This window comes from Lithobates pipiens, unplaced genomic scaffold, assembly GCF_037356315.1.
Source record: "Lithobates pipiens isolate NorthernLeopardFrog02 unplaced genomic scaffold, aLitPip1_a1.2 Scaffold_3, whole genome shotgun sequence".
NCBI classification, from domain to species: Eukaryota; Metazoa; Chordata; class Amphibia; order Anura; family Ranidae; genus Lithobates; species Lithobates pipiens.
In genome coordinates this window covers 230,910,658-230,929,069 of record NW_027507790.1, presented here as the reverse complement: position 1 = coordinate 230,929,069, position 18,412 = coordinate 230,910,658, and the positions used below count along the sequence as shown (strand labels likewise).

Genomic DNA, 18,412 nt, shown 5'->3' with positions numbered 1-18,412 from the left:
TGTCCAGCTGGGGAGATACCTCTCTTAATCCTGGGGACCATCCCTCCTCTCCCTCCTCATCCTGGAGACCCTTTCTTGTCTCTATTCATCCTGGAGATCATTCCTCCTCTCTCCTCATCCTGGAGATCATTCCTCCTCTCTCCTCATCCTGGAGACCCTTTCTTGTGTCTCTTCATCCTGGAGAACCTTCCTCCTCTCTCCTCATCCTGGGGGACCCTTCCTCCTCTCTCCTCATCCTGGGGGCCATTCCTCCTCTCTCCTCATCCTGGGGGCCATTCCTCCTCTCTCCTCATCCTGGGGGCAATTCCTCCTCTCTCCTCATCCAGGATCCTTGTCTCCAGGATGAGGAGAGAGGAGGAATTGTCTCCAGGATGAGGAGAGAGGAGGAATTGTCTCCAGGATGAGGAGAGAGGAGGAATTGTCTCCAGGATGAGGAGAGAGGAGGAATTGTCTCCAGGATGAGGAGAGAGGAGGAATTGTCTCCAGGATGAGGAGAGAGGAGGAATTGTCTCCAGGATGAGGAGAGAGGAGGAATTGTCTCCAGGATGAGGAGAGAGGAGGAATTGTCTCCAGGATGAGGAGAGAGGAGGAATTGTCTCCAGGATGAGGAGAGAGGAGGAATTGTCTCCAGGATGAGGAGAGAGGAGGAATTGTCTCCAGGATGAGGAGAGATGAGGAATGGTGTCCAGGATGAGGAGAGATGAGGAATGGTGTCCAGGATGAGGAGTAGGAATGGTCTTCAGGGTGAGAAGAGGAGAGGAGGAATGGTCCCCAGCATGAGGAGTAGGAATGGTCCTCAGGGTGAGAAGAGAGGAGGAATGGTTCCCAGCATGAGGAGAGAGGATGAATGGTTCCCTCGAAGAGGCAAAAGGAGTTATGTTCCCCAGGATGAGGAGAGGAGGAACGGTCCCCAGGATGAAGCGAGAGGAGGAACGGTCCCGAGGATGAAGCGAGAGGAGGAACGGTCCCCAGGATGAAGAAGATACAATGAAGGTATTTGCAACACTTGAAATGCTGTGAAAATATTTTCTGTATTTATTCAGTTTAAATAAACGTCACATACAATAATTATGAACGATTATTAATTACATTTGGTTGGGAGGAGTCAAAGAACAGGGCTGTACAAAAACGGGTACATGGTGGGGGCGGGTTTGAGGTCATTGCACCTAGAAAAAAGGGACCGCTACAAAAGATCAATCCAAGAGAGCGGTGAGTACATTATAAAAAAGTTCTCCCAGGAGGGTTTCTATGGTACGGGATCTGCTGCCCTCTAGTGACAGACAGGATACATTACAGTACAAAGTGCAGCTGCCAACCAACAGAATCTGTAACATTTCCTGAGGTCTGAGATGTGCAAATTATAGTCGGGCTTCAGATTCTCCTGACTTCAACATAACGTACAAAGCTGGAGGAGAGAAAAAAAAAAGTGTAAATTGTCAGAACAACAACAAGAGCAACAGAAAAGGCAGAGGAGGGAGGAGGAGGAGGAATGAGAGAGGAGCAGCAACAGAAACAGCAGACAAGAAACCGGAATGGCAGAGAAGGAGGGAGAGAGGAGCAGCAACAGGATCAGCAGACAACAGGGATGGCAGAGGAGGGAGAGAGGAGCAGTGACAGGAACAGCAGACAAACAGGAGTGGCAGAGGAGCAACGCTAGGAATGGCAGAGAAGGAAAGAGGAGCAGCAACAGGAACGGCAGAGGAGCAGCGACAGGAACAGCAGACAAGAAACAAGAGGAATGGCAGAGGAGCAAAGCCAGGAACGGGAAAGAGGGAGAGAGGAGCAGCACCAGGAATGGCAGAGGAGGGAGAGAGAGGAGCAATGACAGAAACGGCAGAGAAGCAACGTCAGGAACAGCAGACAATGAAGAGGAACAGCAGAGGAGCAACGTCGGGAGCAATGACAGGAGAGACAGAGGCGGAGCAGCAACAGAGGAACGGCAGAGAAGAAGGAGAGGAGCAGCAACAAGGAGGGACAGAGGAGCAATGTCAGGAATGGCAGAGGAGCAGCAACAGGAACAGCAGAGGAGCAACAAAGGAGCAGTGTCAGGACCAGCAGACAAGAAACAAACAAAAAGGAATGGCAGAGGAGCAATGACAGGATTGGCAACGACCGGAACGGCAGACGAGCAGCGACAGGAACAACAGACAAGAAACAAGAGGAATGGCAGAGGAGCAATGCTAGGAACGGCAGAGAAGGAGGGAGAGAGGAGCAGCAACAGCAGGGACAGAGGAGCAACAACAGAGGAGCAACACCAGGAATGACAGAGGAAGAGAGGAGCAATAACAGAAACGGCAGAGAAGCAACGTCAGGAACAGCAGACAATGAAGAGGAACAGCAGAGGAGCAACGTCGGGAGCAATGACAGGAGAGACAGAGGAGGAGCAGCAACAGAGGAACGGCAGACAAGAAGGAGAGAGGAGCAGCAACAAGAAGGGACAGAGGAGCAATGTCAGGAATGGCAGAGGGGCAGCAACAGGAACAGCAGACAAGAAACAGGAATGGCAGCGGAGCAACGCCAGCACCGGCAGAGGAGCAACAAAGGAGCAGAGTCAGGAACAGCAGACAAGAAACAGGAATGGCAGAGGAGGAGGGACAGAAGAGCAATGACAGGAGCGACAGATCAGAAACCACAGATGAGTGACAGGAGAGACAAGAGAGGAAGGAATGGAGTTACAGAATGAAGATTTCCCAGCAGTAGTCCTCACCGGTGGCCTCGCTGTGAAGCACAGCGCTGTCATGACTGCGGACCTGGCATCTGGTGTAGACTTTCTGACCGTCGACCTTCTCCACTCGGCTGTCTATGAGGACTGTGGATCCCAGAGGAATCGGACTACAGACACAAAGAGAACCTCATTACACCTCTCTGCTATCACAGCTTCAGAACATCAACAACTCCTACCCCCCCCCCCCCCGCGAGAGTCTCCCCAATATTATTCTTCCCCTGTCACTACCACATCATCACCGCCGGCCATCGATTGTACAATCTCCTGACAACCATGTAGTGTCAGGTAGGTCCTCTTCTCCCCCCTGGGCGCTTACCTCCGATAGTCGAGGTTCAGGTTGGCGGTCATAGCCGGTCCGATGCCGTTTACAATTCCCGCCCCCACGGTGGAGTCTACGATGGTGGCGATGCAGCCCCCGTGTGTGTACCTAGAAGAAGGCAAGAGGGGACGCGAGAGGTGGAAGGAGAACAAGGAGAGCCCGAGGAACCAAAGGATTCTGGTTAGGGTAGGCTCTGCGAAGAAAAAAAAAAAGAAAAAAAAAAAAAAGAAAATAACGCTCACCCTGCGAGGCCCCCCAGATAGGGCCCGGGCTGGAATATGCAGACTGTCCTCTTCTCCGCCTCGTTATAGAACATACAATACTCGAAGCCGATTCCTTCCTGATCCAGGTTCCTGGTGAAGAAACGAGTTTCCCCGTCGGCCTCCAGGCTCATACCTGTACAGGAGGAGGTCAGAGGTCACCAGAGGAGCTTACACTCTAATGTCATCCCCCACCACAGCCAAACACTATTCTTATTCTTGTACTCGATCTGCTGCCAGCGAACTCCTCGTAGGAGGGAAGTCTCCTCCAGCTCGGGTCTCGGCTCAGCTCCTCGTACAGCCTCTTGGTTTCGGGGTTCCAGGTGGGGTTGGGCACGGCGTAGTCCCGCGGTTGGAGGGCGGCCTGCAGATTTAAAAATAAATAAATAAACAGATGTCAGACCTGTGCCCTTCGCTTTGGCTTTTCTATGATTGGGAGGGTTAAAAAGAAGACATTCTGGGTGGAGTCTTTGGTGGATATTCAGCCTATAGGAAGCAGATGTTTGGGATCACCTCCCACTGACAGCGATCACCGTCCCGCGGTCAGGGTGTGAGCGGCACTAGAGGTGTGTGCAGAACATTCAAATTTCTTACGTTACCAAATTTTGGTTTCAGAATTTTAGTTAAAAATTTTAATTTTGTTTATTCATTTTCTGACGGATTCCACAATTTTTTGAAAAACAATTTGAACTCGTAAAAAACAAAAAATAAAAAAAACAAAAAACAATACAAAACAAAACCCAAAACAAAACACAAACACCACACGATCAATGATTCAAATTCTGTGTGAAGAAATAGCTGGTTGCTAAGGATCGGGCTGGGGGCGCCGTCCGCCACGTCCTTAGCAACCGACGACTCGTTGGCTGTCAGCGGGATTCCCCACTGACAGCTGAAACGTAAAAACAAATGAGTGCTGGCAATAGAAAATCCTGGAAAAAAAAACAAACCCCCCCCCCAACAACCAACCCTGCATGGGCACCAGCCCCCCCCCCCCCCCCCCCCGATGGGGAAGAGGAATAAAAAAAAAAAAAAAAAAAAGCATAGGGGTCCGGACCTTTATCCAAGCATGCAACCCAGGAAAGGGGGAAGGGGGGGTGTATGAGCAAGTGCCCCCCCACCCCAAACCATACCAGGTCACCATACCAGGGCCCTGCCCTAAGCACCATGCTGATGGGGACAAGGGCCTCTTTCCAACAACCCTGGCTGGTGGTTGTGGGGGGGGGACCCCAGATCCCGCCCTACCCACCTATGTGAATGAGTATGGTGTACATAGATCAAAAATAGTAAATAAAAAGTCCCCCCCAGGCCCTTATCCGATGCAGACCGGGGGGCAGGCAAGGAAAGGGGGGGGGGGGGGGGTATTGGCAAAAAAACAAAGGAGTCCCCCCCAGATCCCACACTACCTCCAACTATGTGAATGAGTATGAGGTACGTAGTACCCCTACCCTTTCCACCCCAAAAAATTTAAAAATAAATAAAAACCCCTTTCGAACGCTCCACGCTGTTGAATGTCCGACGGTTCTTACATGGCTAAGGGGTGGCCCCGCCCCTGTGACATCACCAACCAGGTAACGCTGGGCTGTTGATGTCACAAAGGGGGTGGGGTGTTTTACATTTCAGCCAGTAGGGAAGCCCGCTGACAGCTGATGACTCATTGGTTGTTAAGGAGGCGGCGGCGGCCACCCCCCCCCTTTAGCAACCAGCTATTTCTTGACACAGGATTCGAATCGGTTGACCTTTTTGTTTCTCCCCCTCCCCCCAAACGATCCGAATCCAAGTCGTACATAAATAATTTGGAATGGGTGAGAAAACGATGAACGTAAATTAAATTTCAACAAAAATGTGTTACCATTTCATCTCCGAGATTCAGATACATCCGAATGGCTACAAATGTATCCAAATTTATATCCAGAGAGGCATAGTGTCTATGGGGCTCCGTCCGGCAGCAGAGCGCGCACATTAGGTGGCATGCCCCTCCCCCACTGGGGACACTCCAGGCGGTTAACCCCTCCCCCAACCAATCAGTACTCACAGGGAATAGGTGTTCATGCTCTACCCTGGCGGCGGCGGCGGTGGAGGCGTGGCGGCAGACGGCAGCGCCGCCCTGGATGATCCTGGAGATTTCGTACAGCATGGTGCCTGAGAGAGGAGACAGGAAGGAGATGAGACGGGGACACCGACATCAATCTATACATTATCCCCCACACTGGAGGAGTACTACATATCCCAGCATGTCCCCCCCCCCCCCCACACACACACACACACACACACACACACACACACACACACACCAGAGCACTACCTATCCCAGCATGTCCCCTCCCCCACACCAGAGCACTACATATCCCAGCATGTCCCCTCCCCCACACCAGAGCACTACATATCGCAGCATGTCCCGTCCCCCCACACCGGAGCACTACATATCCCAGCATGTCCCCTCCCCCACACCGGAGCACTACATATCCCAGCATGTCCCCTCCCCCACACCAGAGCACTACATATCCCAGCATGTCCCCCTCCCCCACACCAGAGCACTACATATCGCAGCATGTCCCGTCCCCCCACACCGGAGCACTACATATCCCAGCATGTCCCCTCCCCCACACCGGAGCACTACATATCCCAGCATGCTCTGTGTATCCTTCCTCCACCTAGAACTGAACTACAAAGTCCCAGCAAAGCCCACAAGCTCCAGAACTCAGCCCCCCCTCACCTGCTGGGAGTTGTGATTCTTTTGCTGCTTTAGACCAAAACAGCTCCTCTGCCCACCTCCTCTCCAAACCCCTTCCATTCCACCAATGTCCCTTTTATCAGCATCTTCCAGGACTCGTCTCTATTCACACCTGTCCCTGATTCCGGAGACATTTTCCTGAAGCCTCCGCCTGGAGAAAATCTCCGCCCACTTGAGTATGATTTTTCACCACCACTTAATATTCAGAGGCATGTTATTAGGGTGGGCGGGGCTGCTGCTGACGTCCTGAGCATCTGTTCAGCTCCGCCCGCCCACCCGCAAGTCTCCGCCCACTCGAGGCTATAATTTTTCTCCACCGTGAGAATAAATCTACAGCGCATGCGCTGTTAAGGGCAGGGGATTGACACATGCGCAGTAAAGGCCCGCCGTCAGCTGTGCGAATGACGTAGCCTCACCGGAAGTGACGGGGTGAGCGAAAATCACGGGTCGCATGAAATTTTACAACACCCCCTTTATCCAGATAGTATTCCTGCGGGCCTGCCAAACACAGGAAGAAGAGGAGGAGGAGAAGGAGGAGAATTGTGTCAGCATGGATGTAGAGGATAACACTCAGCAGCCGTCTTCAAGGGATGGTTTTCAGTCCCCAGAAATCCAAGGAGTAGTACGCGGCTGGGAGGAGGTAATTAAGGATAATGTGATCCTTAGTGACCTAGAGGACTCAGAATCGAATGCCTCTGCAAACTTACCTGATTCTGCAAAGCCTGCAAAAGGACCCTAGGATTTGTGGTTACCATTTCCTGGTACTGGACAATGTGTTCCTGAGGCGTTCAGTCAGAGGATGAGCGGTGGAGAAGTTGTTCTATTAATCAATGTCTTTAAACAATTTTTCAGTTCTCGGCACCTAGGTATGATTGGTTCAAGCAACCTTCGCCAGCGTCTGCATTATATGGTGCAGGAATATATGGTTTTCAAAAGCAGACTTGGAGACCTTTCCAATAGAGCATCCACTGTGTTACTGGGTCTTGAGCATGGTCCACTGGCCAGAACTTGCTCATTATGCAATCATGCTACTGGCCTGTCCTGCATCCAGCGTGCTTTCTGAATGCACATTCAGTGCTGCTGGAGGGTTTGTAATAGATCAAAGAGTGCACCTGTCCACAGACTCCGTTGATAGGCTCACATTCATAAAAAGGAATCAGTCTTGTATCAGCAGCTATCAAGCACCTGATGCTGATGTAACTGATTGAAATTGCTATGGATCTGGCATCCTTGAAGACTGCCTATGCTGACTATCCCTTTCCTCCTCAATCTTTATGATGCTAGCTTCCAACAATATGTTTAACAGGGGCATGTATTTACAATTTTTGATATAATATTTCACAGCAGGGCCTGTTCCTGCACCCAACAAGAGTAACTGTGAGAGGTTACAGTGTTCTGGCACCACCAACACCTAAGCCTCAATTTTTCTGCAGATTATATAGGGCAGGCTGTATAGTATATATACTGCTGTTCAGAGTATATAGTGCCTGGGGGACCCCCACGCCATTTTTTGGGGTATTATTGGCACGAGTTCCCCTTAATATTCATACCAGACCCAAAGGGCCTGGAAATGGACTATATTGCTGAGATCTGACAATACATTACAGCTGTGAGAAGTTTTAGATTAAATTTTTTCCTTTAGAAATGTAATTTTGCTGTGGTACTGTTATAAACATGGGAAAGATGCGCTACTTTAAGGCAGACTAAGGAGACCCTCAGGCATGATATTTAAAGGAATATTTCATTTTTATTGTTTCACTTTAAGCATTAATAAAATCACTGCCCCTGAAAAACCAATAGTTTTTAAAACTTTTTTTTGCATCGATACATGTCCCCTGGGGCAGGACCCGGGTCCCCAAACACTTTTTATAGCAATAACTTGCATATAATCCTTTAAAATGAACACTTTCGATTTTTCACATTCGCGTCCCATAGACTTTAATGTTGTTCGAACACTAAGGATTGGTTCAAACTTATGTATGTTTTACTGTGTATTCCTGCAATGCATAACAATTCTTATAAAACTAGTGCTCTCAAATGTACATTATCATTTGTTCCCATTTCCTTGGAAAATTCCCCATTGAAAAGGGTCTGTTACTGGGAAAATTCAAAGATTCATTCCCGGGTACTCTGCACCATATAGTGATCATTGCATTGTGCTACTAAGTCCTGACCTCTAAACTCTCTGCATTACTAAATCCTAACCTCCGTTCATTACTTACTCTTCACCCCTGAATTCTGTGTTACTTAATCATGACCTCTACACTATAAGCATTTGTAGGCACCCTGTCTTACACAGGGATATTTATTTATATTTTAAATGTAACCTTGCTGGATGGCAGTCAGCTCAGACTAGCCTACTTGTTCTTTTGGTTTTCCCCTAGCTCAGTGTTGATGCTGTTTTTCTCTGCTGCCAATTGGTGTCACTGCAAACTCTGACAGTTGCATGATATGCCACAGTGATGCCGAGTTATGAATATTTATGTTTTCTCTGACCAAACAATAGGTTTATTAAGATTGGTACATGCTAGGGGAAGATATAAATATTTGGGATGAAGCATGTAAGCTCTCTTTTCCCCCAGGCTGTGGCCTGGGGAGATGCTGCTGTACTGATCTGATTTGTTGTGAGGGGTTAGCGTGAGCTCTGTGCTGGGAGTTAGGCCAAAAGTGGCCCTTGAAGTTGTCCTGCCTGTTGAAGGGAGAAGCTATGAGAAAATTGAGATCCAGGAGAAGAACATTGCTGGAGGAAGGAGCCAGGAAGAAGGCTGGTTTTCTCGTATGGGCCTGGTATGTCTCTTGAGAGGATGCATGGAGGTCTGGAAGGATGCATAGAGGCATGGGAATAGGGACAGAGAGAGACAAGTCTGAAAGGACTGAGAGAAGTCTTCATGGTGCGAGAATAGCTCAGTACTTCCTGTTCCCTACTAAGTGGCAGGGTCTGCATATCTGAGCCGGCTGTGGCAGAGGACCCACCCATGGGCCGAGCCTAAAGACCCGGTGTGCAAGGCCTTGTGAAGTGAACTGAGGTGACTTCCCTGTGTGCCCAAGGGCAGAATCTAATTAAAGGTGCAGAGTGTAAACCTGAGACAAGCTGGTAGGGTTAAGTACTTGCTCAACAATATTTTCTCAACCACTTGCCTACTGGGTACTTTAACCCACTTCCTGACCAGGCCAATTTTCAGCTTTTAGAGCTGTCACATTTTGAATGACAATTGAGCTGTCATGCAGCACTGTTCCCAAACTAAATTCTTATAATTTTTTCACACAAATAGAGCTTTCTTTCAATACATTTAATCCCCACTAGTTTTTTTTTAATATTTGCTAAATGAAGGAAAAAATACCAAAAATTTAGAAAAAAAAAACAAACAAAAACTTTTTCATATTTTCTTATAAGTTTGCTATATAATTTTGGAAACAGCTAATTTTTCTCCTATACTGATATGCGCTGATGAGGCTGCACTGATGGGCACTGATGGGCACTGATGAGGCGGTACTGGTGGGCACTAATGGGCACTGATAGGTGGCCACTGATAGGTGACACTGATGGTCACTGGTAGGGGGCACTGGTAGGTGACACTGATGAGGAGGTACTGATGGGCACTGATTGGCAGCACTGGGGGGCACTGATTGGCAGTACAGGTGTGCACAGATTGACAGAACAGCTGGGCACTGTTTGGACAGCACTGATAATCAGGACAGCACTGATGGGCAATTATTGGCAGCACTTATTGGCAGCACAGGTGGGCACTATTTGGACTGCACTGATAATCAGGACACTGATTATCAGTGTGCATGTCCTTTTTTCGAGAAGCCGGTCATCAGCTCCCTTCTCCGATCCTCACGCTGTCTGCATGAGGAAAGGAGTGCTGATAACCAGCTACTATTTACATCCGTGATCAGATGTAATTGGAGACAGCTGATAACATGGTAAAGAGCTGCTGATTGACTCTTTACCTCAATCTGTGATCAGCAGTGTCCTCTGGACACTGTGATCACAGAGCGTGCCGCCTGTGCCCAGCAGTGGGCGCGCACCGGTCGTGATCATAAGAGACCGTCATATGACAGCCTCCCAGAACTAGCCGTCTGTGCTGTAGCTGTCATTTGGCTATAGCACGGTCAGCAAGTGGTTAAAATGCTTGTAAGTCATACTGCATGTTGGGGTAGGTAGGAACAGACCTAGCCACCGGCTGAAGTGGAGGTGTGGTCCTTGCGTAAGTTTGTGGAAAGTGGCCTCCAGCCTCCAAGTGTTAATGCTGCCATGAAGTGAGTGACTTAAAGTGGTTGTAAACACTTACAAACCACTTTGACCTACAGGTAAGCCTAGATTAAGGCTTACCTGTAGGTCCAAGCAACATCTCCTAAACCTATATGGTTTAGGAGATATTTGCCCGAAAACGGGCACCGCTGTCTACAGCGCATGCGCCGTAGACAGCGGCGCGCAGGCGCACTGAGCGCGGCATTTCCAAGAATGGAGCTGCCGCGCGTGTCGACTCCCGTGCGCATGAGCGGGAGTGACGTCATCGCGGCTTCGCCAAATGACAGCGGCGGAGCTGCCAGACGCCACCAGCAAGATGGATGCGGCGGACTACAGGGGACAGCGGCGACTTCGCTGGCTCCTGTGTCAGGTAAGTGACACATAATGGGCTACTATGCGATGCATAGTAGTCCATTATGCTTTGCCTTTGCAGGGAAGGAAAGAGGAAGTAAACCCATCAGGGTTTACTTCCTCTTTAAAGGGTAACTTTAGGTAAAAAATAGCAAATAAAAAAAATATAGCGTATATAATTGCTGCGCAAGTCATATTGTAATTGAATGGTATTAAAAATTACCTTAAATTTTCTTTTTGCAGATACAAGTCAGATTATGTGCATGCCGTACAACAAAAATTTAATTTTCGGTGACATACTAGGAAAGGGAAGTAATGTCTAACAGAATGCAGACCTTGCCACTTTCCTCATTAGAACCCTGCAGGTGGAGCAGCTGACTGATAATTAATAATTATAAATGTCAAAATAATTATAATCACTCCCATTCACATTTAATTTCCACATGGACACAGAAACAAACAGCTAATTCTTCAGAATAACAAAAGGTAGGAATCTGCAAGAAAGTTTGTTATAATCCCTACAATGTACAGAGATCACCCGGGGGGGGGGGGGGGGGTTTCTCAACAAAGGTAGAGTTACTCTTTAAGGCTGCTTTCACTCTGGGGCAGCGGGTCCATTAACGATAAAGCACTGCTAGTTTTAGCTGCGTTTTACCACTGTTTAAACAGCGCTTTTCAGCCACTAGTGGAGCACTTTTAACCCCCAAGAAGGGGTTACAGGTGTTTTGAAAGCGTTGCCCATTGATTGCAATGGGCAGGGGCGGGTTAAAAGCACTGTGTCCAGCGCTCCTACACCGCCCAAAACATGCTGCTTTTTTTCCGTCCCGCTAGCGCACCGCCCCAGTGTGAAAGCACTCGGGCTTTCACACAAGGGAGCCATGAGAGGCGGGTTTCAGACGCTTTACAGGCGCTATTTTTAGCAGTAAAATGCCTGAAAACTGCCCCAGTGTGAAAGTAGCCTAAATATACAACTGCATGGGCTGGCAGTTTCCCAGTGGCCTCTAGGGGCCAATATGCTGTACCTTCCAAAAGATGTAATGGTCAGATGCCCACAGACATTTGTATGCATGTTGTTATTCTATATTTAAAAATATAATAAACTACTATACAATATACAGCATGCAATGAATTAAAAAACTTAATGAACTATACTTTGAGGGCTGAGGCTCTTTAGTATGATTGTGTCAGGCTTCCACCATCGAAGTGACAGGGAACATATCCAGGAAATGTTTTGATCTGTGCAAAGTGTTCTGGAAGTTCTGTACATTTCAGATTTTTCATATTTATATAGTTTCTTTTTTAATGGATGTCCTGAACATGAACTGTTCCTTTAATCCCAGCTAAAGCCCAGTTCTGGCAGAAATCAAAGTCTTAGCATCAAGCCTTTATGTGAACATCTGCATAGGATTGTAAATCAAAGTTGATATCACTCAGACTTCAGAGCCCCAATCCATCTCTGCCTTGTATCCCTTATATTACAAAATAAAAGCATCACTAAAAATGTAGAAAAGGATATCAATAAATGGAGGTTTCATTAATGAAATTCACTGGCATGCTAGGAAGGTTGGATTTTATGAACTGAAGTAATATTGAATGTATGAAAAAAATTTAGTAAACTTGAATTGTATGTAAAATGGGCATATACCATTACTATTGTCATTTTAAAAAGCTGCACTCCCATAGTTGCCAACATTGTTAAAAAAAAAATCAGGACACTTTTTTGGGCGCGGGTGGAGTTGTGGTATAATTAGGGGGTGGGGCATGCGTTTATAGGTGTGGCATAGGAAAAGGTAAAAATGCGGCGCGCACAGCGCGCCGCGGCGAAGTATGGGCGTGGTTTACGTTAAATAGTGGGCGTGGCTTACATGGGGCGTGGCTCAAAGGGTGTGGTTAGAGTCTGAGATGAATGTGGGATGGAGAGGGAAAGGAGGGGGATGGAGAGAGGGAAAGGGAGGGGGAGAGGGAAAGGAGGGACAGCAGCCCCCCGATCCTACACCACAATAGCAATATGTGTTTTCCAGAGTTTGACAATCAGCAGATAAAGATACTCCAAATACCTGGTGTTGGCGCTTCAATCATCCCGGCGCCATGATTGTTATGGTGTCAGGATGATTGAAGCACATTATTTCTATTATTACATTGTAATATAAAATTAAATCATTCAACTCACCATAATGCCGTGGTAGCCATGCGCGCGTCACTAGCCACGTTGCCTGCCACCAGATGCCATCAGGTGTCCCAAGCGGAGTCTGTCCTTACATCAGGTGCCCCATCAGAGGTACCTTCCTCACATCTGTGTCCATCAGCGGAGCCCCTCCTTACATCTGGTGCCCCTCTGACATCCACAGACCACCCCCCCACATCCTGCACAGACCTGCCCCCACATACTCCACAGACCGGCCCCCACATCTCCAGGCTGGCCCCCGACATACCACTGGCCCCCGACATCCACAGACTGGCCCCCCACATCCACAGACTGGCCCCCCACATCCACAGACTGGTCCCCCACATCCACAGATTGGCCCCCACATTCACAGACTGGCCCCCGACATCCACAGACTGGCCCCCGACATCCACAGACTGGCCCCCGACATACCACTGGCCCCCACATTCACAGACTGGCCCCCGACATACCACTGGCCCGCGACATCCACAGAGTAGCCCCCACATCCACAGACTGGCCCCCGACATCCACAGACTGGCCCCCCACATCCACAGACTGGCCCCCGACATCCACAGACTGGCCCCCACATCCACAGACTGGCCCCCGACATCCACAGACTGGCCCCCGACATCCACAGACTGGCCCCCACATTCACAGACTGGCCCCCGACATCCACAGACTGGCCCCCACATTCACAGACTGGCCCCCACATTAACAGACTGGCACCCCACATTCACAGACTGCCCCCCACATTCACAGACTGGCCCCCCACATTCACAGACTGGCCCCTGACATCCACATACCATGACTGTCACTGGCCCCCGACATCCGACTGGCCCCCGCCCCGACATCCACATTGACAGACTGGCCCCCGACATGCCTCCGTTGCCGCGCGCAGACATTTAACTGTGGCGCCGCCCACTGCCCTTTACACTGACACAAACACACACTAGCAGCGGGGGTGGGCGGCGCCACAGGTGTAGACCAACTTCTGGTCTTCTTAAAAATGGTGGCCGGCGGAGACATTGTCTCCGCCGGCCGCCGACCTCTAGCGGTCGGCGGCAAAAAAACGGGAAATTCAATTTCCCGGGACAAAGCGAATTTCTCAGGACATTTCCCGGGACAAAATTAATTCGGGACAAATGTCCTAATCCCGGGAATGTCCCGTGAAATTCGGGACAGTTGGCAACTATGCACTCCTTGCTATAAAAACATATATACATTTTGTGGGTTAATTGGCCCTAAACTGCCATCCAAAAGTATGCTATACCTTCTTAACCAGGAGAAGATGCTGGATCCCATGTTGTAATGGATACTTCTCCTGGCCTGCTGACATTAGTATGATATCGACACGACACAATATCTTTCAAGGTCAGGTATAAAATATATATATCCTGACCCAGAAAGATATCGTGTCGGTACCTTGCCAGGATCCAGGTCTAATAAACAGCCAGTTCACTAATGAGTCAGCTGTGTTCTGGGCTCTAAGTAATCACCAGACAAAGGCTCTAGACTCCCATGCAGACTGGAGGTCTGGGCATGGGATTCAGTAGGGCTTCACCTAGCAGAGAGAGGTGGAAGCCAGTGTAGCACGAGGCTACTTGCTGTGTGCATGCAGGTGCTGAGTGTCTGGTCCGCGGGAGACAGACCAAGGCCCTAAAGTGTAAGGCCTGAGCAAGGAGAGCTGCATTTACAAGCCAGGAGGGCTGAAAATCATTTACTTTGGTAGCAGGACTGAAATACCAAATACCCCTGTGAGGGAATCTTCTGTGTTTGTTGCGAACATTCTTTTAAATAAAAGTCTGCAAAACCATCCCTGAAACTGATAAAAGCGAGTGGTGGTGTCCTTAAAGTGCTACACTTGGAGTGAACCCCTACAGTTGGTGGAGAATGCGGGCACAATCTGAGATCCCTGCAATCATGTAAGTACATCTGTTTATATGAACTGTATGTGTTAGTGCTTGAGACTGCACAATCTGTGTGAACCTGCAAGACAAAAGCGACGTGCTTTAAAGAGACAGTGCTCTAATTTTTGTTTTGCTGGACTGTGCAAAGTTGGTCTGGAGTGGCTCTGAATATGGGGCGGTCAAAGCTCCTAAAAGAAGCAAGGAGTGATCCTGTTGAGAGTCATGGCTAGTGTGCTCAAGAAGAACCGTTACACCCAAGTGGAGAGTGCTGGAAAAGTTCAGCTGGGAGAGTGCGGTCTCCCATGGCAACCAGAGGTGAAGTGTCATCTGGATGGTGGGGCTGCTATGAGGAAGTTGCTCACTGTTCCCACAAAGAGGGCTGGGATGCCAGAGAAAAGTCATCTGGATGGTGGGGCTCCTATGAAGAGGGGGCTCACTATTCACACAAAGAGGGCTGGGATACATGAGAGTTTGTTATGCCTAGGTGGGCTGCTGTTGCCCCTAGCAATGCTGGTGCAAGGAGACCAGTTACTGAGGTGCAGAGGCCTAAAAGCGGATGCAGTGTAAGAAGCCCTGACAAGGCATGGAGCCAAGTGCACTACTTGCGGTGCAGTGAGTGAGGGCATGTTGTTTCCAAGTGCCCGCTGTTAATGCAAAGGGATGTGACCAGCCAAAGGTCAGTTTCTGAAGGTGGGAAGCCTGATCTGAGTGCCTGGAAGGAGCAACAGACTGACTATGTGACTGCACACACAGGAGTGGAAGTGACCCCAAATGGGAGATCCACTGGTCGTGCTAAAAAGGACTTGCCTTGCTGCAGTGCCCTGTTCAGTGGGGAGGCAAGTGATATATTTAAAACTGATAATGTGTTACTTAATGTGGAGATTAAAAATGATCTGTTAAATAAGGGGTTAATGCGACCCGCTGAAACAGCAGGGTCATATAAAGCTAATGAAGCATTGTCAGTGCACAGTGGTGAAAGTTTGGTATTGCAGTCAGCTAGCACAGGGGTGACCACTGAGAGATGGATGCCATTGCCCATAGCAACTGTGAAAGTCAGGAAAGCTAATGAGCAATATATTTCTGATAATGTTGTTGAGAAGTATAGTACTGACAAGAAAAGTCTTTCAGATGCTGCTGAGCCACTCTGTCCTGTGTCTCCTGGGGCGGTTGGAGCGATACTGCATAGTACCTCTGCTGGTAGCACAGAGAAAGTAGACTTGGACAGATGGGTAACAAGCCTATTGGCTTTAATAAAAGAGATCTTGGTTTGTAATGTTAGAGTGGATACAATTTCTGCTGTGCTAAATGTAGGGAATGCAGAGCAGTTTTTGGACAAGGGCTCACTTGCTGCTGTTGCAGATGGTATCCCACACAAGATTGAAGGGCCAAGTGAGCACATAGCAGAGGTTGTGCCCACAATGCACCAAGGATATGATGATGTGGTAATTAATAAGGGAATGCCAAATGTATTAATGGAAGTGCCAGAGGGCACAGATGTATATAATGATGATTAGGTATCAGTACAGTTGCTGGAAGAGGATCATATGCCAGTGGAGTCAGTGGTTAGCGAGGGTGCCATGGGAAACAACCACTAAGCTTTGTGCTTCAGACACTGACTTGCAGGACACTGGGGAAATTAGTCATGAAATATGTGTGGATATTTCTGACATTCAGGAAAAATGGCAGGCACTGGTAAATGCTGTTACCTTGGGTGACAACGCAAATATTGGTAGACCAGAGGGTCAAGTTGAAATGGTTGCTGATAACCCTGATAAATGTGGTGAGATGTGTAATGATATGACAGGCACAGCAGAGGTAGAGGGAGGTCCCCTACAGGATCAGGAGGGAAATAACCCAAAGCTTAATAAGGTGTCAGAGGGTTTGATTCCCAAATAAAAGGAACAATGTCGGTTGCTAAATTATTTAAAAGGGTGGCCCCCAAGGAAAATGGGCAGATGGCCCTTTTGGAAGCCCACCTGTAAAGAGTCATGGGGGTGTCTTTGTAGTACCCAAGTCAGTGTAGCAAGGGGACACAAGGAAGGTCACCTGATAAGACTGGGTATGGCCCTTGTGGGTAAGATCTGGCACAGAGGTGACAAGTGGAAGAGAATGGGTTGGTGTGTTACGCCCCCCTGGGGTTGAAATGGGGGGAGGGTATGTAGCAGGGTGGTACCTTGCCAGGATCCAGGTCTAATAAATAGCCAGTTCCCTAATAAGTCAGCTGTGTTCTTGGCTTTACGTAATCACCAGACCAAGGCTCTAGGCTCCCAGTTGGAGACGACTCCACCCTGCAGACAGGAGGTCTGGGCATGGCAGTGAGTAGGGCTTCACCTAGAAGAGAGAGGTGGGAGCGCCAGTGTAGCATGAGGGTACTTGCTACATGCACGGAGGTGCTGAGCATCTCTTCTGTGGGAGACAGACCAAGGCCCTAAAGTGTAAGGCCTGAGCTGGAGAGCTGCGTTTACAAGCCAGGTGGGCTTTACTTTGGTAGCAGGCCTGAAATACCGAACACTCCTGAGAGGGAATCTTCTGTGTTTGTTGTGAACTTTCAAAACAGGCCCTGAAACAGATAAAAACAAGTGGTTGTGTCCTTAAAGCACTACACTTGGAATGAACCCCTACAATATATACTGTATATATATATATATATATATATATATATATATATATATATATATATATATATATATATATATATATATATATATATATATATATATATATATGTAGCGCCCTGCTCCTGATGGGCAGATGCTAGTATTTTTTTCAAATTTAGTTGTCTGAATCTGTAGTTTGGCTCAGACTAATTTTCTCTAAAAGTTCTGGTATCTGTACAAGTCTAGCTGGGTTGCACTGGTTCCCACTTGAACGTAGGTGTCGCTGTCACCGCCGGTAAGTGTGGAAATGCAGCAGGCAGGATGTATTAGATACTCTTGTTCAGAAATGGTTCAGTGGGAGTGGTTTCCCTGCTGTGCATTCTGGGAGAGGGTATTTAAGGTGCTGACGCCATTTTTGGTGGTTTGTTTTCCAGGGTCCTCTATCCCGACCTCATGGCCCTCCTCGCCTAGGGTTGGTGTTGCATGGTCCTGCGCCTCGGGGCTGGCTGGCCTGAGGTTTCACAACTGAGAATATAGGACCAGGAATGTTCTGGGGCCTGCTGATCCAGGGGTGGTCCTGCGCTGTCTCGCCTGCGGGGAGAAGCCAAGAAAGCTGGAGGATCCAGGGGAGGAATGTTCCAGTGGAGGACCTAGCGCAAGGTTGGTGTCTCTGGAGGAGCCTGGAAACTCAGTTTGAGGACGCAACCCAGAACAATGCCCATACAGTATCGCCGGATCCGCTGGCAGAATCTTCTTTTAAAACTCTCAAGATTTCTAAGTTCAATTGACAAGTCTGTGGCAGAGACTTTGTTGAGCAACTCATCGGCTGCTAGGTCAAGTGAGAGGGGCCTATCCGGTGACTGCTGGATCCAGTCTGTGGAGCTGTTTGTCCTCTGGATCTGACTAATACCTCTAACCCGCAATTACTAGGTGCCTGAACTCCCCTTTATCCTCTGACCCTCTATTGAAGGACTGTGTTTTCTTTCTTTCCTTGTGTTACCCCTAAATAAATCTTCAAATAAGTGTCGGATTCATCATCATTTGGGCTACTTTCAAACAGGACCCCCCTAAGATGAAGAGGCGAGCAGGTAAGGTAAAACGGT

General features: G+C 48.6%; 1 protein-coding gene across 1 annotated transcript; it reads right to left on the bottom strand.

Annotated features, from left to right (window-relative positions):
• Positions 1-998: 998 nt before the first annotated feature.
• Positions 999-6,329, bottom strand: LOC143941006 (acyl-coenzyme A thioesterase THEM4-like). The gene is made up of 7 exons (XM_077462881.1): positions 6,148-6,329; positions 5,337-5,443; positions 3,530-3,668; positions 3,287-3,440; positions 3,042-3,152; positions 2,708-2,832; positions 999-1,405 (listed from the first exon to the last, which is right to left on the bottom strand). Exons 1-7 carry the CDS (start codon positions 6,167-6,169, stop codon positions 1,359-1,361), a joined length of 705 nt encoding a protein of 234 aa, XP_077319007.1. The 5' UTR covers positions 6,170-6,329; the 3' UTR covers positions 999-1,358.
• Positions 6,330-18,412: the final 12,083 nt, after the last annotated feature.